Here is a 16,956-nt window from a genome sequence, read left to right as displayed (position 1 = left end):
AAAAAGTAAAAAGTTCCTTGTCACGTCATCACAAGCAATGCCTTGTGGATTATAATCACTATCATAATATAGATTTAACCTTCATTTCATATTTAGGCTCTAGTCATCAATTCAAGTTAGTCTGACAAAAATGCTGAAAAAATAACCAAAATGTGGGAAACTGAAGAAAGACTGTAATCAACAGTCAACACGGCCAATTTTTCTGACAAAAAGCCAAGCAAAAACACATCAAGTGTCTAGTGAGCAGAGATTACAAAAGCCACAAGAGGAGACAGGGCTCATCAACCTAGCCTACACAGAGACTGGAATATCTGCCCACATTAACCACACACATTATGGTAGATTCGGTACGTGCACATGCCTGGCAACAGAGACATGGAGACTCCTAGTGTGAATCAATCATTTATTGGGCTATCAGATTATCTTGTGCATGCAAACCCAACACTGGGGCATTCAAATGGTATGTCTGTGAGCAACAACTAATTTATACAACCAATACTTTTTTAAAACAGACCAGTACTTCTAAGCAGAGTTGCACGTTGGACCACAAATTACATTTTGTATGGATGCCGGTAATTATTAGAAAACAAATTTTCATATGGGGAAGCAACAAAAGGTACAGCACTGTTTAGAACATGTTATTTGTTAGAATCACTACAGAACGGGACTATTTTTCTGGAGAAATATTTAAATTACGCATTGCTATTTAGCAAAAAATTAGCAAAGACATGGGTCCCAGTCGATAAAATGAAAGGAAACGCTACCCCAAACAAATGACCAAATTCCCAACAGCATCAGCAGGACTTATAATCTTGCTAAACATGAATGGATTATCCTACCAACAAGGTAAAAACTACATAAAATGTTAGCATGCATTAACCTGACAATAGGTATTTTTGTATATTATCTAGGATGTTAGTTTATCAAAAGATTAAAACAGTTGAAATGCAGCTAAGGCAAAGTTGAAGCTAAATGTGACAATACAGAGGTAGAATACACCCAAAACAAATTCATGCTGATGTGGAAAACAACATTTTTTGTACCTTGAACTGCACAAATCACTGAAGCAATGGCTGGAACATGTTTAGTATCTCCATGAGAAAGTCCCTAACTCTGGATTTTATTAAGGCTGTGGATGATTTTATAGGCAAATTGAAGGAAACAAATTCCTGATCTCAACCTTACTATAAAGCTTCACAGTCCTGGTGGGAAAAGGAATCATTCTGAATGATAAATTTCACACTCATGTGGTCATGTGATCTATTGTTAATATGAAAATATTAATGATAGCCAATTTGGTGCTCGCCTTTTATTTCATTGTTTAGAGATAGATTTTATTCCGGTTAGCGTTTTCAGTTTGGAAGTAGGGATTTGTGGTGCCCTACCCATCAGTAGCGAGAGATGTATTCTTTTTTTCCAACATTTGTACAACCATCCACCTTCCACACTTGACATGGTTGTGCCAATTTTTCTGTTGCCATTTTTTCTAGCAGAGATGATGACGTACATTCTTAATCCCACCAACAAAGTTTTTATTGGCTCATGAGTTTTTCCGACCAGAGAGTCAGCTGCCAATGAACATACCACCAGATGTATTTGAATCACAGAGAAAAAAAAAAAAGAGAGAAAATCATGGATGTGGGCAGCAAATCAGAGGTCTGACTCTAATCTGGCATGAACCTCAGACCAAACATGACAATGTTTGTTCCAATTAGTCACATTGATCTTAAAATAGAATACTTGTCTATCCATTTTTCAGAATGCACAATTTGTCCTTTTTGTTCTGCAATGATTGTTATATTTTCATGGACTATGTTTGCAGCTATAGCTAGTCTGATCTCTGATCTACAGTCTAACAGTGAGACAGAAAAATTAACACAAGAATTTCATCACCTGTGCAGCTGCCTTTGTACATTTATGGACTGAAGCTACTCCATGTTCACATACAACATATCCAATGCAAATGTCAGTTTAAATGCCAGAAATAGGAAAATCTGCTGACTGTGTGAGTTGTTAGCACTTTATGAGTAGTTATGGGACTGTTAACACAAGTTTCATCTGTTGCTTAACTGTCCTCACGTGTGTTAGCTTCCCAACTGGGGCACTGTGAAAGTACAACTCAACCCAGTCTCAACCTCTGCATATCCACACGGCTGACTTTTAGGTAAGTTCACCACTGGGACTGTGTTTTAGCAGGTGTTTGTTCAGTTTCAGAAGCTGGCTAGATTGAAAGCTTAAAGAAAAAAGTAGACTTTTTTCCTGGGCTTAGCAGAATCGAACACATACTGTATCAAGAGTACAGCTATTAGGTATAGGCTCTTAAACAGTGAAGCATGGTTTTGGAGGTATTTAATCCTGGTCTGTGGGCCTGGGGCAATGACGGGTTTCATGTGTGGAAGCAGGAAATGGCAACTCATCTGTGCAGTGCCCAGCCAGGTATGAATTATTATCCTGGGGCTAGTGGTTAAGACGGGAGTGGTGAAAGTGAGAGAGGTCAGGGCAGGGGCCAAGCCACGGCAGTTCCGTTATTCAGGGTAAAAGAGGATAGACTGGAGGGCAAACATAATTATTTGAATGTAGTCGGCATGTAGAGACAGTGAGGCAGAGCAGTACAGCTTGATCCTTCGCAGGGAATGTTTGAATTAAACACCATAAATGTTATAATAACTGCAGAAGATTCTGCAGCTGCTGCAGGATCACAGAGAAAAAGTAGCTTGTTAAAAGTTATGTTTGAGAGGAAAATGGCATTCATTTTACTGAACTACATTTATTTTTTAGTTACTTATTATATTTTAAAGTTAGTTTGTGTTGGCTTTTATTAAAGTTTTTCAAACAGCACATAATGCTCAATTATTAGTGTAGTGGAGTACTTACAATTTTAAAGTAAATTTTATATCATGTACTTTGTATTTCAACTTACGTAAAGAATTTGATGGGGAACTTCTACTTACAGTCCTTTTAGGTAGATACTCTTACTCTTGCTTGTTTATTGAATGTGTATTTCGGACACTTATACTGCACAGGGCCTTTTTTTCATTAACCATAAATTCTACATAACAAAAAGAAGAAATCTTCAGTGTACATAGGTATAGAGTATTGTAATCTTGTTTGGGGGCTTCAGAGTGCTTCACTGAAGTAAACTACTTCTCAAATTGAACTAAAGCGTTGCATCACCCAGATTACTAATAGATAAGACGACTTAAAAATATATAATTTTGAGTACACACTTCAACCAAGTGGTATTTGGCTATTTGGGTATTAAGATTCTAAAATTTCAAATCTAATGTTGGTGAATGGAACTTTGTTGTATTAGAAAATCAGACATCTAAAAACCATCAACTACATCACACCACCGAAATGGTTCTTGCAAGAACAGTGTCCCCAGCCGCCTCAGAAGAAGCTGCTTTTGAAAATAGTGTAAGCAGCTGAGGAGATCCGGTAATAGTAGTAGTAAATTATTAGTCCTAGTGTAATGGCATCACACAAACAGAGATCCACATATCAATGAAACGAATCAGTGTCTCTTAAACAGCCACATCTATCCTAACTTTGTGAGCATGAGCCAGCATTTGCCACTATAGGCTGCAAATGGCTGCCGGTGGATGGTGAGAACCAAAACCCTCCTTTTGACCATAAAAAATACTACATTTAGCCAGAGCCTAAAGGCCACCTGGTGGTTTTAAGAGCATGGACACTATGACCTGTCAGTTTAGGTGAGGCACAGTGAACTTCAATACAATTCATATATTTCTACTTCCCAGAATATTTTTATGTTTTTCTGTTGAATAACACTCTAAACAACTTAAACCACTCCGGCTCTGGGTATGAATATTGTGGTAAAATGTGCACTTACCAAACTTCAACTTTGAACATAGCTAGAGTGGTAGAAAGTAAGAAAAACAAGTATGCTGAAAAAGACTGTATTTCAGGGGTAAAAATCATTTGCTGTGAAAACCAAGTTTATTTGCAAGTATTTGTTGTGCTGACGCACCAGATGCACCCAGTGAGTTCACTGATTAGTTCCATATTCTTTGGTTGAGGATATGCTAATCAGTGAAACCACCTGGCGCAGCATATGGCTCAAACAAAAACCTGCATACACTCAGCCCTCTGCGCCACATAGGAAAATTTAAACGAAGTGTGATACAGTAGGTTAGGGAATAGGAAACCTGAAATGAGATGAGTCAAATATCACTTGCTATCACAAGGATTTTTTCTTCTCCATGTTTATAGTATCCTCTGTAAATGCACAATCAAGCCTACTCTTTACAAATTGTAAACAAACTACGTTAATCATCCAAAAATGTGACGCTGATAAAAGTGTATTCAGTAGCCGTCTAATGAATCATGTCAGACATGAGTGGGCAGATGAGACATGACTGCACATATTAGTATGAAGTCATATACACCAGTGAAAAATCCCTTTTACCATGGGCGCCCTTCTCACACACACATACACACACACACACACACACACACACACACACACACAAAGCTTTCTGCTCATTTGTTACATGCAATTCAGTTTTCTCACCACCTGCTCTCTCACCTAACAAAAAGGAATCTGGAGTTCTGCTGCTGAGATTTCCACACTGGCAACTCTGCTCTCTTAGCTTTAATCCCCTTTTGATGGTGTAAGGCAGAAATCTTAAACGATCATATTTTCTGTATGTGCGGGGAAAAGTCTCTGTAAGCAACTTAGCAACTTGGACAGGATACACAATTATCTCTCAAGACTATGCAATTCCCACAGTCTGGTCATCTGAATTTTACCCACTGAATAGGCAGTTTTTAGGCATGAGACACGTTGGTGAGATGATTTAGACAAGTGATAAATAAGAAAAGCAATTTCACAATCAGAGGTTATAGAGATGTATGAGATAAGAAATGTTTTTATAGTTCACATTATATTTCCTGCAGATTTTCAAAGATAGCAATAGCATGCATTGCCTGGGGCAATGTTCTACCTCAAAATAAGAAAAGGGCCTTTTTCCTGTGCAGGAGATACAGGAGGAGAAGGAGATGAAGCAGCCTCTCTGCTGCGTTGGCCCTGATGTTAGAAGAAGTATCTGCAGCATGGGGTCATGCCTGGTTGACAGTGGGGATTTCAAGAAGATAACCCCATCCACCAAAAATACCCCAACCCGCCCACCTTACTTTCCCCCTTTTTGTGGCCCCTCTAAAAACTGGTTCAGGTCCCACTGTAAATATATATTTTTCTCTATCAAAGACACATTTTCCAACCACTGTCAAAAGAGAGGAGGGTGTTTTGGGTGGGGAAGGGCTATGAGAAGAGAAAGAGTGGGGGTGAAATTTTCCCCTCTCCTTCCTCCCCTTTTTTCTCCCCCCACTAATGTCTGCTGCCTTCTAGCAACATCTGGCTATGTTTATCACCTGGCTTGCTGGTTCAGGTGAGAGGGGAAAGCTGAAAGGGGTACACAGTGCCAACATGAGGTCTGCTATTACAGGGTTAAAAGATCATTTGATCATGTTTTCATATCAGATCAAAACACTATGATATAGTAACTACAGAAATCTTTAACATCACTAAACATGTAGGCAAGTACAACTAGTACAGCACAAAGATAAACTGGGAACTGTGATGGATGTTTACAATTGATAATATGTTATTGTTACATTGCTATTGAAAATCAGTTTGGACAACCTGGAGTTTGATTTTCTGATTACTCTTGTTTCTTTCCTGGTCTTATTTAGCAAGTTCCCCTTGGTTACAGATCTCAGCAGTCAGAGGCAACACGTAGAGTTCTCTGTGGAGAGCATTTCTTATGTTTCTTCATTATATATTTTTTTAATAATTATGAATTCTCTACATTCATGTTTGATTGCAAACTGCTTTACTGCCACTGCAGCCACAGTTCAACACTTCAATGTGTGTTCCTGCCAGCATCTGTAAATCAATATAATAACAAATTAAAAAACATAGCTCTATAGAGCTACAAGCAATTAAGTCCAAAACGTCCAACATAATTAACAAAAGGAATAAGAATTAATTTAAAAACAGAATTATCCTCTAAAAACTGGGTCAAGTTGTGGTCAGTCTATATAACAAATTAATGTATATATATTTAAAAAAGTGATTTGACAGAGTTCTGGTGCCTGGCATCAGAAAGGGACAGATGGAGAGAGAATATAGGTGAAAGACAGAGTTCATTGGACAATGAGGCCCATTGATATGGTGGAGACAGGACTGGGTGCCTCCAGCACACTCAGAACGGCTGACGGTGCACAGAGGCACAAAGATTACAGTTTGCATTACAAATGGCTAAAACAGAGCCGTGATCTAGCAGACGCCACAGTGTCAAGGGGGACTTTGTCCAGATGGGTGTTGGAAACCCTCCTTTAAGCTAATTGTATGTTTTTATGCCTTGTTTATTACAAACAATACCCAAAAGACAGGGAACACCTTTCATTGATGCAGCTGCAGTTGCTTTCCATCATTTTCTATCTAAAAACAAAGGTTGAAATAGTTATCGTAGTTACCTTATCTGTTTCTCCTTCTCCTCGACACTAAACGCCATTCAGTGTATGCACCAATCAGAGGCTTACACTGATGTCACAGCATGCTACCTAATACTACCTGGATCATAAACAGCACAAAATAACAAAAACACCAGGTCAATACTCAAATTCCCACAAGTATTCATGTGTTTTCCTGCCCTTCCTCTCAATCTTTTCCATTAGGAACCAAAGTAATTTTAGAGATAACGCATGGTGCACAACATTTATTTTTCCATGCTCCCCAGCTCGTACCTGCCCAACACTAAACCCCTCTTGCTCATGTCTCTGGGATCCAAGCTGAAGCTGCAAAATACATTAAAACAAGTTCTTGACGCCATCTACAGGGACCATGTGAAACTGCACCAGAATCCCTAATAACATGCTGATTGTGTCACAGCATGAAGACATATCCATAAATAAACAGTATTTTTAACTTTTTTGTGATTAGATTTACTTTTTGGAAGAAAAAACAGTTGATCAAAATGGAAGACCAAAACAACAATTCAGGTTAAAGTGTGACTGTCCTTTCGACCACACAACTGTTTTTGGTGGAGTGACAGTTTCCATTTAATGGGTACATTTGTATTTTATTCATGCGAGGATGCTCAGTGACATAATCAATTCACCTGTTTCACCATGAGATGTTGGCATAATAAAGAGAGAAACAACAATTAAGGTCACACCACTGATGACCTGACTATTGAATGATGTAGTTATGCTGTGGGATGCTTTGCATGATGGTCCTTTGCGCTAATCCCCATCACGTCCTTAAACTAGCCAAAATCTCACCTACGTTCTCTTTGGTTGTCAACTTCTACTGGCTCAGGATCTGCTTACACTAAAGTGAATGTCGCGTACTTTTGGGACCGGGTAATGAATACCACAGAGATGTGGTGGTGTACCTGTCTATATGTGCAGATGATAATCTCTCTCAGGTGGTAGTGCATTGGGGTCATGGTCTCGCTGACGGAGTCCAGGGCCATGTCTACCTCCCTCTTCATCCTGTGGCCATCAGGGAGCAGCCGCACTAACCGCATCACAACCTGGATACCAGAAACAACATTTGCAGGCATTAGTTTCAAGAATGTTTCCAAAATAAAATATAACAAGTGCCCCTGATTCTGGAATATTTGGCTCCCACCTGTGAAGTCATCATGTTATTTTAATGAATAATGAACATGGCTTATTAACTTTGATGTCCAGGTGTTAAAACATGTCTTGTCTTTTGTCGAACGTCTTGCATTTCAACTCCAGTCAATCTCAAGCCAAAATTCTCAGTAAAGCATTTGGATTCAAATGTCTCTGTTTCTGCTCTTTGATTTTCTTTTAAAATTGTTTACAACACAATCCCTTGTTATTATATTATTCTATTATAATTTAAACAAATAGAACATAACATGCAGCCAACACAGAACCTCTAACAAAATTATAGAAAACCAGGAAAGAAAAGGGAGAAAAAAATCCTATAATATTTATCCTTTATGTCTTTCTTTCTGCACTGAACTCTCAATCTGATCAGTGCTGTCAAACAAACCCTTTTTTTTGTTGACTACAGTCACCAGCACTCAAGCATGATCACTTATAGAAAGTTGAGATGCATTGGGCTTGGCCAATTTAACGTCATTTTGGAACTTTCAGGACCATCAATTTAATAATAATAATGAGTGGGAGTATGTATATTTAGGACCATGTATTTACAATTCTGGTCCTATGTTGATCTATGTTGTACAATCATTATGCCTCAACAAAATAAAGTATAAATCATATAAAGCCCAATGTTGCCTTGACAGTCATGTCAGTGATGTGTATATACATTTCAGTTCGCATCTGAAAGCATTCTGTGTGGAGTTTGCATGTTCTCCCCGTGCGTGTGTGTTTTCTTCGGGTACTCTGGTTTCCTCCCACAGTCCAAAGTCATGCATGTTAGGTTAATTGGTGATATACACAGACAGAGGGGCAAACTGTCATTTGCCATTGTGTGCAGGTTTTACATGCACACTTGGAAGTAACACCAAGCACTGTTTGATGTTTCTGTTGTTTAAATGTGTGCTCTATCTTTAAAGGACAGCACAGTTTGGAAATGCAAAAAACCTGGTAGCCTACATGTCAAATCGCAGAGAGCGGCACACAGCTCACAAGCCACAGGTTTCTTACCCTGGCACTACCCGCGTATTGGAAAACTTAACACATCTACTAAGGGCATATTTTGTCAGGATGCTATATACACCTTGATTATTAGTTGGCTACCTAATTCTAAAACATAGCATGGGAGGATTATTTAACACCACACCAGCGTCTCCTTCACATAATGCTTTGGACTTCACAACCATAGCAACACCATTTTTGGCAGATAAGGCAACAGAGATGGCAACATCCCACATCTTTCACAGACTGAATTAGAGGCAGACTATGTTTCCGTGGTGACCACACTGTGTATCCCAGAAACTCTAATGGCCACACTGCTGTGATTGGCATGCAGCATTGTGTGCCTGCAAAATGAGGCCTGTTTCTGTGTGTCCGTGTTTACAATGCTGAGGACAGGGCCAGCAGGTTCCAACCACTGATTCATTGTCACAGCTCTGAATGAAGAAAACACCCAGTGACTCCAATTCACAGCCACTCTTCACACCAGAGTTGAAAAGCTTAGGCTTTTGGTTTGGCCCAACTTCATCAATCACATGTGCAGAGTTACAGGTGAGAAATAAAGGGCTGAAAAGGGCTAAAAGAGCTGCACCCCTTTACATACAGTTGCCTGGCATGTGTTGTGTTTTGTTGTTGTGTTTTGTAGAAACTGGTGACATGATTTATTAAAGAGTTTGTATGAATTTTAACACAACTTTTACAATGCCTGCTTTAGTGAAGATGATTGTTATAACCTCAACCAAATCATCTGTACACATTAATGATGTGTGATAACATACAGTTTAAATGTTTTGCTACTCAATGATTTTATTTACGTTATAATTAAGAACAATCACATGAAGTTGCTATTTATATTAAACACACACATAAAATGTTGCTCTTTTGCGAATCGTGACACTAAGCCTATTAGCGGCTTTTTCAGTAGATTTACTACAGTGATATGATGTAGACATCTTATCTGTATTTTGAGTCAGATTGTTTTATTAAAAAGAAAACTAATCCTGATGAGATTAGAGTCCCCCTAAATTGCCACCCTCACACTATTAGTCTTCCAGCTGCGAAAAGCTATATGATAGAAAGAGGCCAGGAAATGGCAGAAAACAGTCAGAAATGTTTCCAGAATCCATCTCTTCAAATGTCTGAACCATCAGCCCACAACCTAAATTTAATATCGCATGAGAAAAGATGTTAATAATTTGTCACACTTTAACCAGCAATTTCTTTAAATTTTTGACTAAATATGGCCAAATTTATGTTTAGTTTCAAATTCATTTACTTTAATTTAACTACATTTAACATTTGCCTACCACAGTAACCTAATATTTCTTTTACTAAAAAAGTTTACAAGTTACAAGAGTACATACCTCAAATTCTCCTTTTGTGTACTTGGCATCAGGAACACTCACAATTTCATCATCTGCAAACTCTGGAAACCCCTGCAGGTGAAAAGCATGGGTATGTGTTATTTTTGGATAATCATTACATTGTAGCCACATTTTGAGAGTCTCCTAATAAATATGCAGAAAATTCAAGGGGAGTGTGTTACATTAAAGTGCCAAAGAGTCAGCACTGCCATGACCATGGCGGTCGTAGTCCTGCCTTTGCCATTGGAGCAGTTGAAGATAAAGGCTGAGTGTGAGTCCTCAGCCAAGGCACTCTTCATGGCCTCCAATAGCTTATCAAAATCCTGAGAACAAGAATACACACAGAAAGCTTGTTCAAATACACACTAACTTTACCACAATTTGTCTATATCAAATAATTGTACAACCCCAAATCAAAAAAGTTGGGACGATGTGTAAAACCTAAATAAAAACAGAATGCAATGATTTGCAAATCTCACCAACCCGTAATTTATTCACAAAAGTACATAAACAACATATCAGATGTTGAAAGTGAGACATTTTACCCTTTCATTGAAATATTGGCTCATTTTGAATTTGATGGCAGCAACACATCTCAAAAAAGTTGGAACAGGGGCAACAAAAGACTGGAAAAGTAAGTGTTGCAAATGAAAAAACAAATGGAGCAGTATTTGATGACTGATTAGGTTAATTGACAACAGGTCAGTTACATGACTGGGTATAAAAGAAGGATTTCAGAGAGGCAGAGCTGCTTGAATATGAAGATGAGCAGAGGTTCATCAATCTGTGATTATGTGACAAAAAATTGTGGAACAATTTCAGAAAAATCTTCCTCACCATAAAATTGCAAAGGCCTTGAAGCTCCTACCATCTACAGTTTATAATATTAAAAGATTCAGAGATTCAGGAGACATCTCTGTGCACAAGAGACAAGGCATAAGGTCAAAACGGGGTGCACGAAATCTTCGGGCCCTCAGGTGGCACTGCATTAAAAACAGGCGTGATTCACACTTCCAGAAATTGGAAGTGGATTGCACAGTTCGCCGTGCAGGAGAAGAGTCCGGGTGCTTAACCTATAGAAAACATTTGGAGCATCATAAAATGAAAAATCCAGCAACAAAAGCCCAGGACTGTTGAGCAGCTAGAATCCTGCATCAGACAAGAACGGTAAAACATTCCCTCCTAAACTCCAGCAACTGGTCTCCTCACTTCCCAGACATTTACACACAGTTTTTAAAAGGAGAGGGGATGCTACACAATGGTAAACATCACCCTGTTCCAACTTTTTGTTGGAAGTGTTCCTGCCATCAAATTCAAAATGAGCTAATATTTTCCACAAAATGTTAAAATGTTTATGTTTCAACATCTAATATGTTGTTTATGGTCAATTGTGAATAAACCATGGGTTTATGAGATTTGCAAATCTGTTGCATTCTGTTTTTATTTAGCTTTTACACATCGTCCCAACTGAATTGTGGTTGTATAAATAATTGTATAAAAATGTATGTGTTTAGGTTTAGACATAAATTAAAACATACACAATTATTGAAACATAATAAAGAAAAACCTAAAATGTTAGATTTGCTCATTATTGAGGGTGAAAAAGGCTCAGTACAACAGTAACATTTGTTACCACTAGAGGGAGTGTAAGCCTCATTCATCATGTGCTCTCTACATTACAATCTGCCACAAATAAAACCTGGAAACTACTACTGCACTTCATGCCTGCGTGTTCACATTATTACCTCCTCCTTGGGTGCACTGCAGTCTGGCAGAGGGACGCGTTTGTAGACGAGGCCCTGGTGGGTGCTTTTGTGTTGGTTGAAGATCTCCTGGACCGTCAGGCAGCTTTTAAACATCTTCATCTGCTTCTCCTGCTCCAGCGTCACCTCCAGCCACTTCTGAGCTTGCAGGATCTCCTCCTTCAGAGATGTCTCCAGTTTCTACATTAGAACAATATTACTTCAACTGGCTGAATCTAGTCCAAATTGTAAAGGTTGTAGCAGTAACACTAATGACTCTTTTAAAAAGCAGCACTTTCACTCTACCTCTATTATCTCTGGATCAGATGATGGGATGGGAATGTGCTGGTCCAGACACGAGGGCTCTCTGGGTGTAAATATCTGACCATTTCCTTCTAACACAAGCTCTTCCTGCAGGTTGACCCACAACACGTGTCTGTGCTTCCTCTTTTCATCTGTCAAATGGGCCAAAACTGCTCCAGTAGCCTGCAGAAAGAATGTTTATGTTAAGAATTCTAAGTGCTGGAAGTCTGGCTCAAAATTCCTTAGGTGGACAACTGAGTCTCCACCAAATCCACATGAGTCATTGTTCTGAATCTATTTGTATACTCATGACTATGACTATGACTTTGCAGGGGTGCATGTTGGTGGTGATTACAAAAATGTTCCTGTGATGATGGGAATGTGCGAGCAGTCAGTTGGTCGGTTGTAAAGCCAAATCATACTGAATACTCTTTTTCTTCTGTCTGTATATGCCTCAATACAATTCCTACTAAAGGAAAGACAATTATTACAAATACATCCTCTTCAGATTAGGTGGAAGCGATAGTCCATAAAATAAACAATCAGTGGAAATCTTTCATCTCCGTTTCAAAGCTTTAGTATTGTTTTAAGATTTATGAGATGAAGTCCTGTCACAGAGTGAACAGGAGCTCTTGATGCTGGTGTGCGGAAATATGCTGCACCTCAGATGTCGGCTGAGACAATCCATAAATAGGCATCTTGGGCACTCGTCTAAAGTTGACAGCCTTCATCTCCTTCACTGTGATGAGAACATCAGGAGCCAAGTACTCATCAGCAACCTGTGCAGGAACACGCAGTTATACGTTGCTAATAACATCTAATATGCAGAGCATTTAAAGATACAGATGATAAAAATCAGTAAGTAAACACAGCAGTAGGATTTACACCCTGACAACACTTGACATGCATTTTATTTCACCTTACAGACAAATGGTATTATAAAAACCGCCTTCCGCCTTCTGATTTTCTCACCAAGACACGTGCTCCTTTGGTAACCAGCTTGGGTGGAGCTGACAGCTCTGACAGGTCCATGTAGGCCAACATCCTGTAGAGCCACGTGTGGCAGCACATCCACTGGCTGAAGTTGGACACAAAGGCAAGAGGATACTGCAAAATGCGACACAAAATTACAACCCACATTGTTTTTGAGTCTTGAAAAATTAAATTACACTGAAAATAAATAAATGTTAAATACACCTACCTGTTCGTGAAGGTAAGCGTTAAATACAATCAAATAGAAATAGCGCTCCAAGCTCTGCATGGTTCTGCTGAGAAAGTAGTCTTTGGTACTGCTTCCCTAAAAGTCAAACACATAATTCTGATGAAGGTTTATTTCTCTAAAGACATGTCTCAACTAAAGCCTCGCTAAAGATCTCATTGATTTCCTGTGAGACGTGAGAAAATCAGGCTTAAAATACAAATCTATAATGTTGCCCATTACTTAAATCTAATGGATTTTTTTCAAAATTACCACCCACACTGATTAAGCCTTTTTACAAATCATCTGTCTTTGATTCCTGACCCCTCGTACTCTGTTAAGCAGCAACGGCTTAAAATAAAAAGCTAACTATAGCAAAGGTTCTGTCTTAATAAAAGAATTCCAGGTGGCTGTAAGCACAGCTTCATTACTAACCTGAATCTGATAATCTTCTCCAATCCCTTCCAGCTTACTCTTATTTTCATATATTGCTTCTTTTATGTTGTGCATTTCTGAACACAGGTTGATAGCCCGGTCAACCTGCCAGAGGAAAAAAAAAACACCTTTTCAAACATTTTTAGAGTCATCAGTTGCTCCATCAGAATTAAATCCCTTAACATTTTTAAGACCTTGACTTAACTAAGTTATAGGTATCGACGGCTTGGTTTGAATAATAAGCATCTCATACATTTTTTTCTGCATTACCTCTTCCATGATCTGCTGTCCATTAGGCAGCTTGTTGATCAGAAACTGGATGATCTTGAACAGTGGTTTGTGTTCTGAGGCTGTTACCTCCTCAACTCTGTGAAACACACCAGAAAGGGTCAACTCCACTCTCAACAGACCCCCCAAAAAAGCCTTAATGAAACCCGTTTCAAAGCTGCAACATTACACAGTATCACTAAACATGTGAAGTCTTTCTACCTGTTTTCCAGAAATGTTTTATGCAGATCACTTACTGAGCGGGCAGTTGTGAATCTCCCTTTAGGCAATTCATGACCAGTGTGCCCAGGATCATTGCTAAGTTGGTGCGGCCAACACCCATCTGGCAGCTGAAGAGCATAGCAGGCAGGGGCCGGGACGCATCGTGACCCAGGGACAAACTGGGGCTCTCCTGGAAAACACAGCACATATATAGAAGATAGTCTCAGTGATACTTTCTAACACTGAACAGAGATGAATACTCCCATATCACTACAATGGGAATAAAAACTGTGTTAATTTGGTGAAACTAAAATTTCAATAATGCAACCCTCTGACCCATTAAAATATGACTTGAAAGTGACTTAAAATATTAAAAATGAAAAAGACAAAATGTGTTTTTAGCCCTTTTAAAGCCTTTTTAAACTGCAAATATGGAAAGTGACAAGAAATTTAAAAAAAGATCATTAAAAGAGGGTGACTTTAGGAGGGCAATAACATAACTGATAACTATTAAAAAGATGAGTGAAAGTTGGACTGAGAAAACCCTGATCCAAACACAGTTGGGAAAGGATCCACGTTCCAATTAAAAAGAAGTGGACAAGCAGCTAAAAAAGTCAGTCTAAAAAAGGGCAAAACAAGACAGAAAGAACATCCTGTGACAGTAAAGAGCAGGATGGAACAGAGTGGATGGTTTTGGAGGTTTTCTGCCTTTTTAATAACAGTCACACTTATTAATGATTGAAAGTACAGACAGGAGAGATTTAAAGACATGATTGTGACCTTCTGGCTGACTTAGTGTGAAAGTCCAGATTATCTTCAATATTACTATCATTAAAAACTTTGATGGCCAAATCCCAATATGCAAAGCACAAACTATTTAACTGGTGAACTGGTGACTGACATTTCTAAATGAGCTTACCCTGAGGATGTTCACAAAAGCATCAAAATCTTCTTCTAATGGCGCTCCCTCCATTGGCAGTGGTAATCTGTAGTACCTGTAATAAAGTAGACTGTTAAGGGTTTAGCCTGAGCCTGTGCTGTGTCAGTATTTCCCTTTTATAGATCACAACTTTCCTACTGAGCTCTGTCATGTTGTGTTTATGAATCTCAGGAGATAAGCTTGACCTCTTCCAACTAATCCACAAGAGATGATGGAGATCAGAATCGTGAAATGATTAATGCTCCCATAAACACATACCAGCTGCACTATGATAAAACAACCTGCTGCTGCCTTCTGACACTATATTTTCTTGCCCTGGAAAATATTTGACAAGCTCATGACATCACAATAAAACTAACTCTGCTGATCTGATTGCAAACAGCATGCAGCTGCATTTATTTCATCTTGTTTTACTTTCTTTTATTCTCTTTTGTCCTTTTTTTCTCGTTATATTTATACCTGACTTTGTCTGATTAATTGATATATAATCTAATCTAATCTAATCTAATCTTATATATACTAATTCAAAACATTTTGGTTTTTTTTATCATCTTTTTGATTGATTGATTGATTTTTTTATTGTTAGACTTAATTTCCTCTTCGGAATGTCTTGTTTTTTTTTCTCTCGTGGTTTTTGATTGTCTGTCACAGTCCCCGTTTTTGGACTCCAGTTTTCTTCAGTTTTTCTTCCTGCTCCTGGCTTTTATTTTGTTATCCCTCTGCACCACTTCCCTGTTAGTTTCTTTAGCTTGTTTCTTGTTAACCCTGATTGTTTTCACCTATGCCCCCTTGTATTTGTCTCTCCTTGTCCCTAAACCCTTCCTTGGACTGGCATTACATTTGGAAACTGCTCTCCCCGTTGTGTTTCCCCAGTGTTCAGTTTGGACTCTCTTCCCTTAGGCTTTGGTTTTCTACTTGTTTCATTCAGTTTCAGTGTTTAGGTTTTGTTTTCTCCGCTTGTTAGGTCCAGGTTTTGTGTTTGTCTGTTTTTTTCCTTGCTTTCCTCTCCCTAGTTTCTTAGTTAGTTCCCTTGCTTTCCTGGTATGTTTATAATTTAGCTTATCCCCGCTCTCCAGCGTGTTTAAGCTCTTGGTCTGTTTAACCTAGTTTATGTTGTTTGCTCTACGTATGATTTTCCTGCTCTCAACATGAAGTGATTTTCTGTTGTTTGCCCTTTTTTTAAAATAAACTTTCATTAACTATAACGCCTTCCCTTTCCGTCTCCTCTTTTCGGTCCTACCAAAACTAAACATGCACTCAATAGTGCGACATTGTCTTTTGCCGGTAAAATCTCTATTTTCATGTAAAGTTTGATATTTATAACCTGCACTGCATGCTTTCTGACAGACATGCACACGCTGCTCTGTCTAAAGTGAGGATAAAATGGCTGATAAAGGATAATTGTAAACAACCTGTATGCTGGCATGGTGAACATGGGCCTCTTGTAGACCTCTTCGGTCACATGGATGTCCTCCTCACATGTGATAGAGATCTTCTGTGGTTCGTCTTTAAAGTATTCTATATCACTGTAGACGTAGAACATGTTATCGTTGAGCTTGGCAAAATCGTGGAGCTGTGGAAAAAACAAAGGGAGGGTTTTGATTCTGCAATAGACAAAAAAGACTGAATAGACTGAAAAGTAGTTCAGTAATAAGAATTTAGGTGCTAAACTGCCTGAAATCCAGACCCTTACATATTTGCGATGTTATTTTACTTTATTAAAAAAAAAAAAAAAGGATCTAAACTGTTCAGCAGCTGGTCTGGCAGTTGGACTCCTCAGCTGAGTGCTGGTAAAAGAGGACTTGATGTAACATATTAGTATAA

General features: G+C 38.6%; 1 protein-coding gene across 3 annotated transcripts in view; it reads right to left on the bottom strand.

Annotated features, from left to right (window-relative positions):
- pald1a (phosphatase domain containing paladin 1a) overlaps positions 1-16,956 on the bottom strand; it is a 48,546-nt gene that overhangs the window by 17,697 nt on the left and 13,893 nt on the right. For all 3 annotated transcript variants that reach the window (XM_067488193.1, XM_067488192.1, XM_067488191.1), the window contains exons 6-18: positions 16,545-16,705; positions 15,112-15,187; positions 14,228-14,382; positions 13,974-14,070; positions 13,704-13,808; positions 13,272-13,367; positions 13,043-13,177; positions 12,733-12,849; positions 12,074-12,253; positions 11,771-11,968; positions 10,208-10,348; positions 10,026-10,097; positions 7,422-7,562 (exon numbers count right to left, since the gene is read on the bottom strand). In XM_067488193.1, coding sequence (XP_067344294.1) covers positions 7,422-7,562; positions 10,026-10,097; positions 10,208-10,348; positions 11,771-11,968; positions 12,074-12,253; positions 12,733-12,849; positions 13,043-13,177; positions 13,272-13,367; positions 13,704-13,808; positions 13,974-14,070; positions 14,228-14,382; positions 15,112-15,187; positions 16,545-16,705 — 1,674 coding nt within the window. The remainder of the gene's footprint in view (positions 1-7,421; positions 7,563-10,025; positions 10,098-10,207; positions 10,349-11,770; positions 11,969-12,073; positions 12,254-12,732; positions 12,850-13,042; positions 13,178-13,271; positions 13,368-13,703; positions 13,809-13,973; positions 14,071-14,227; positions 14,383-15,111; positions 15,188-16,544; positions 16,706-16,956) is intronic.

Source organism: Channa argus, chromosome 20 (genome assembly GCF_033026475.1).
Source record: "Channa argus isolate prfri chromosome 20, Channa argus male v1.0, whole genome shotgun sequence".
Taxonomy (NCBI): Eukaryota; Metazoa; Chordata; class Actinopteri; order Anabantiformes; family Channidae; genus Channa; species Channa argus.
Note: the sequence above shows the minus strand (reverse complement) of the source record. Positions and strands in the feature narration are given on the sequence as shown.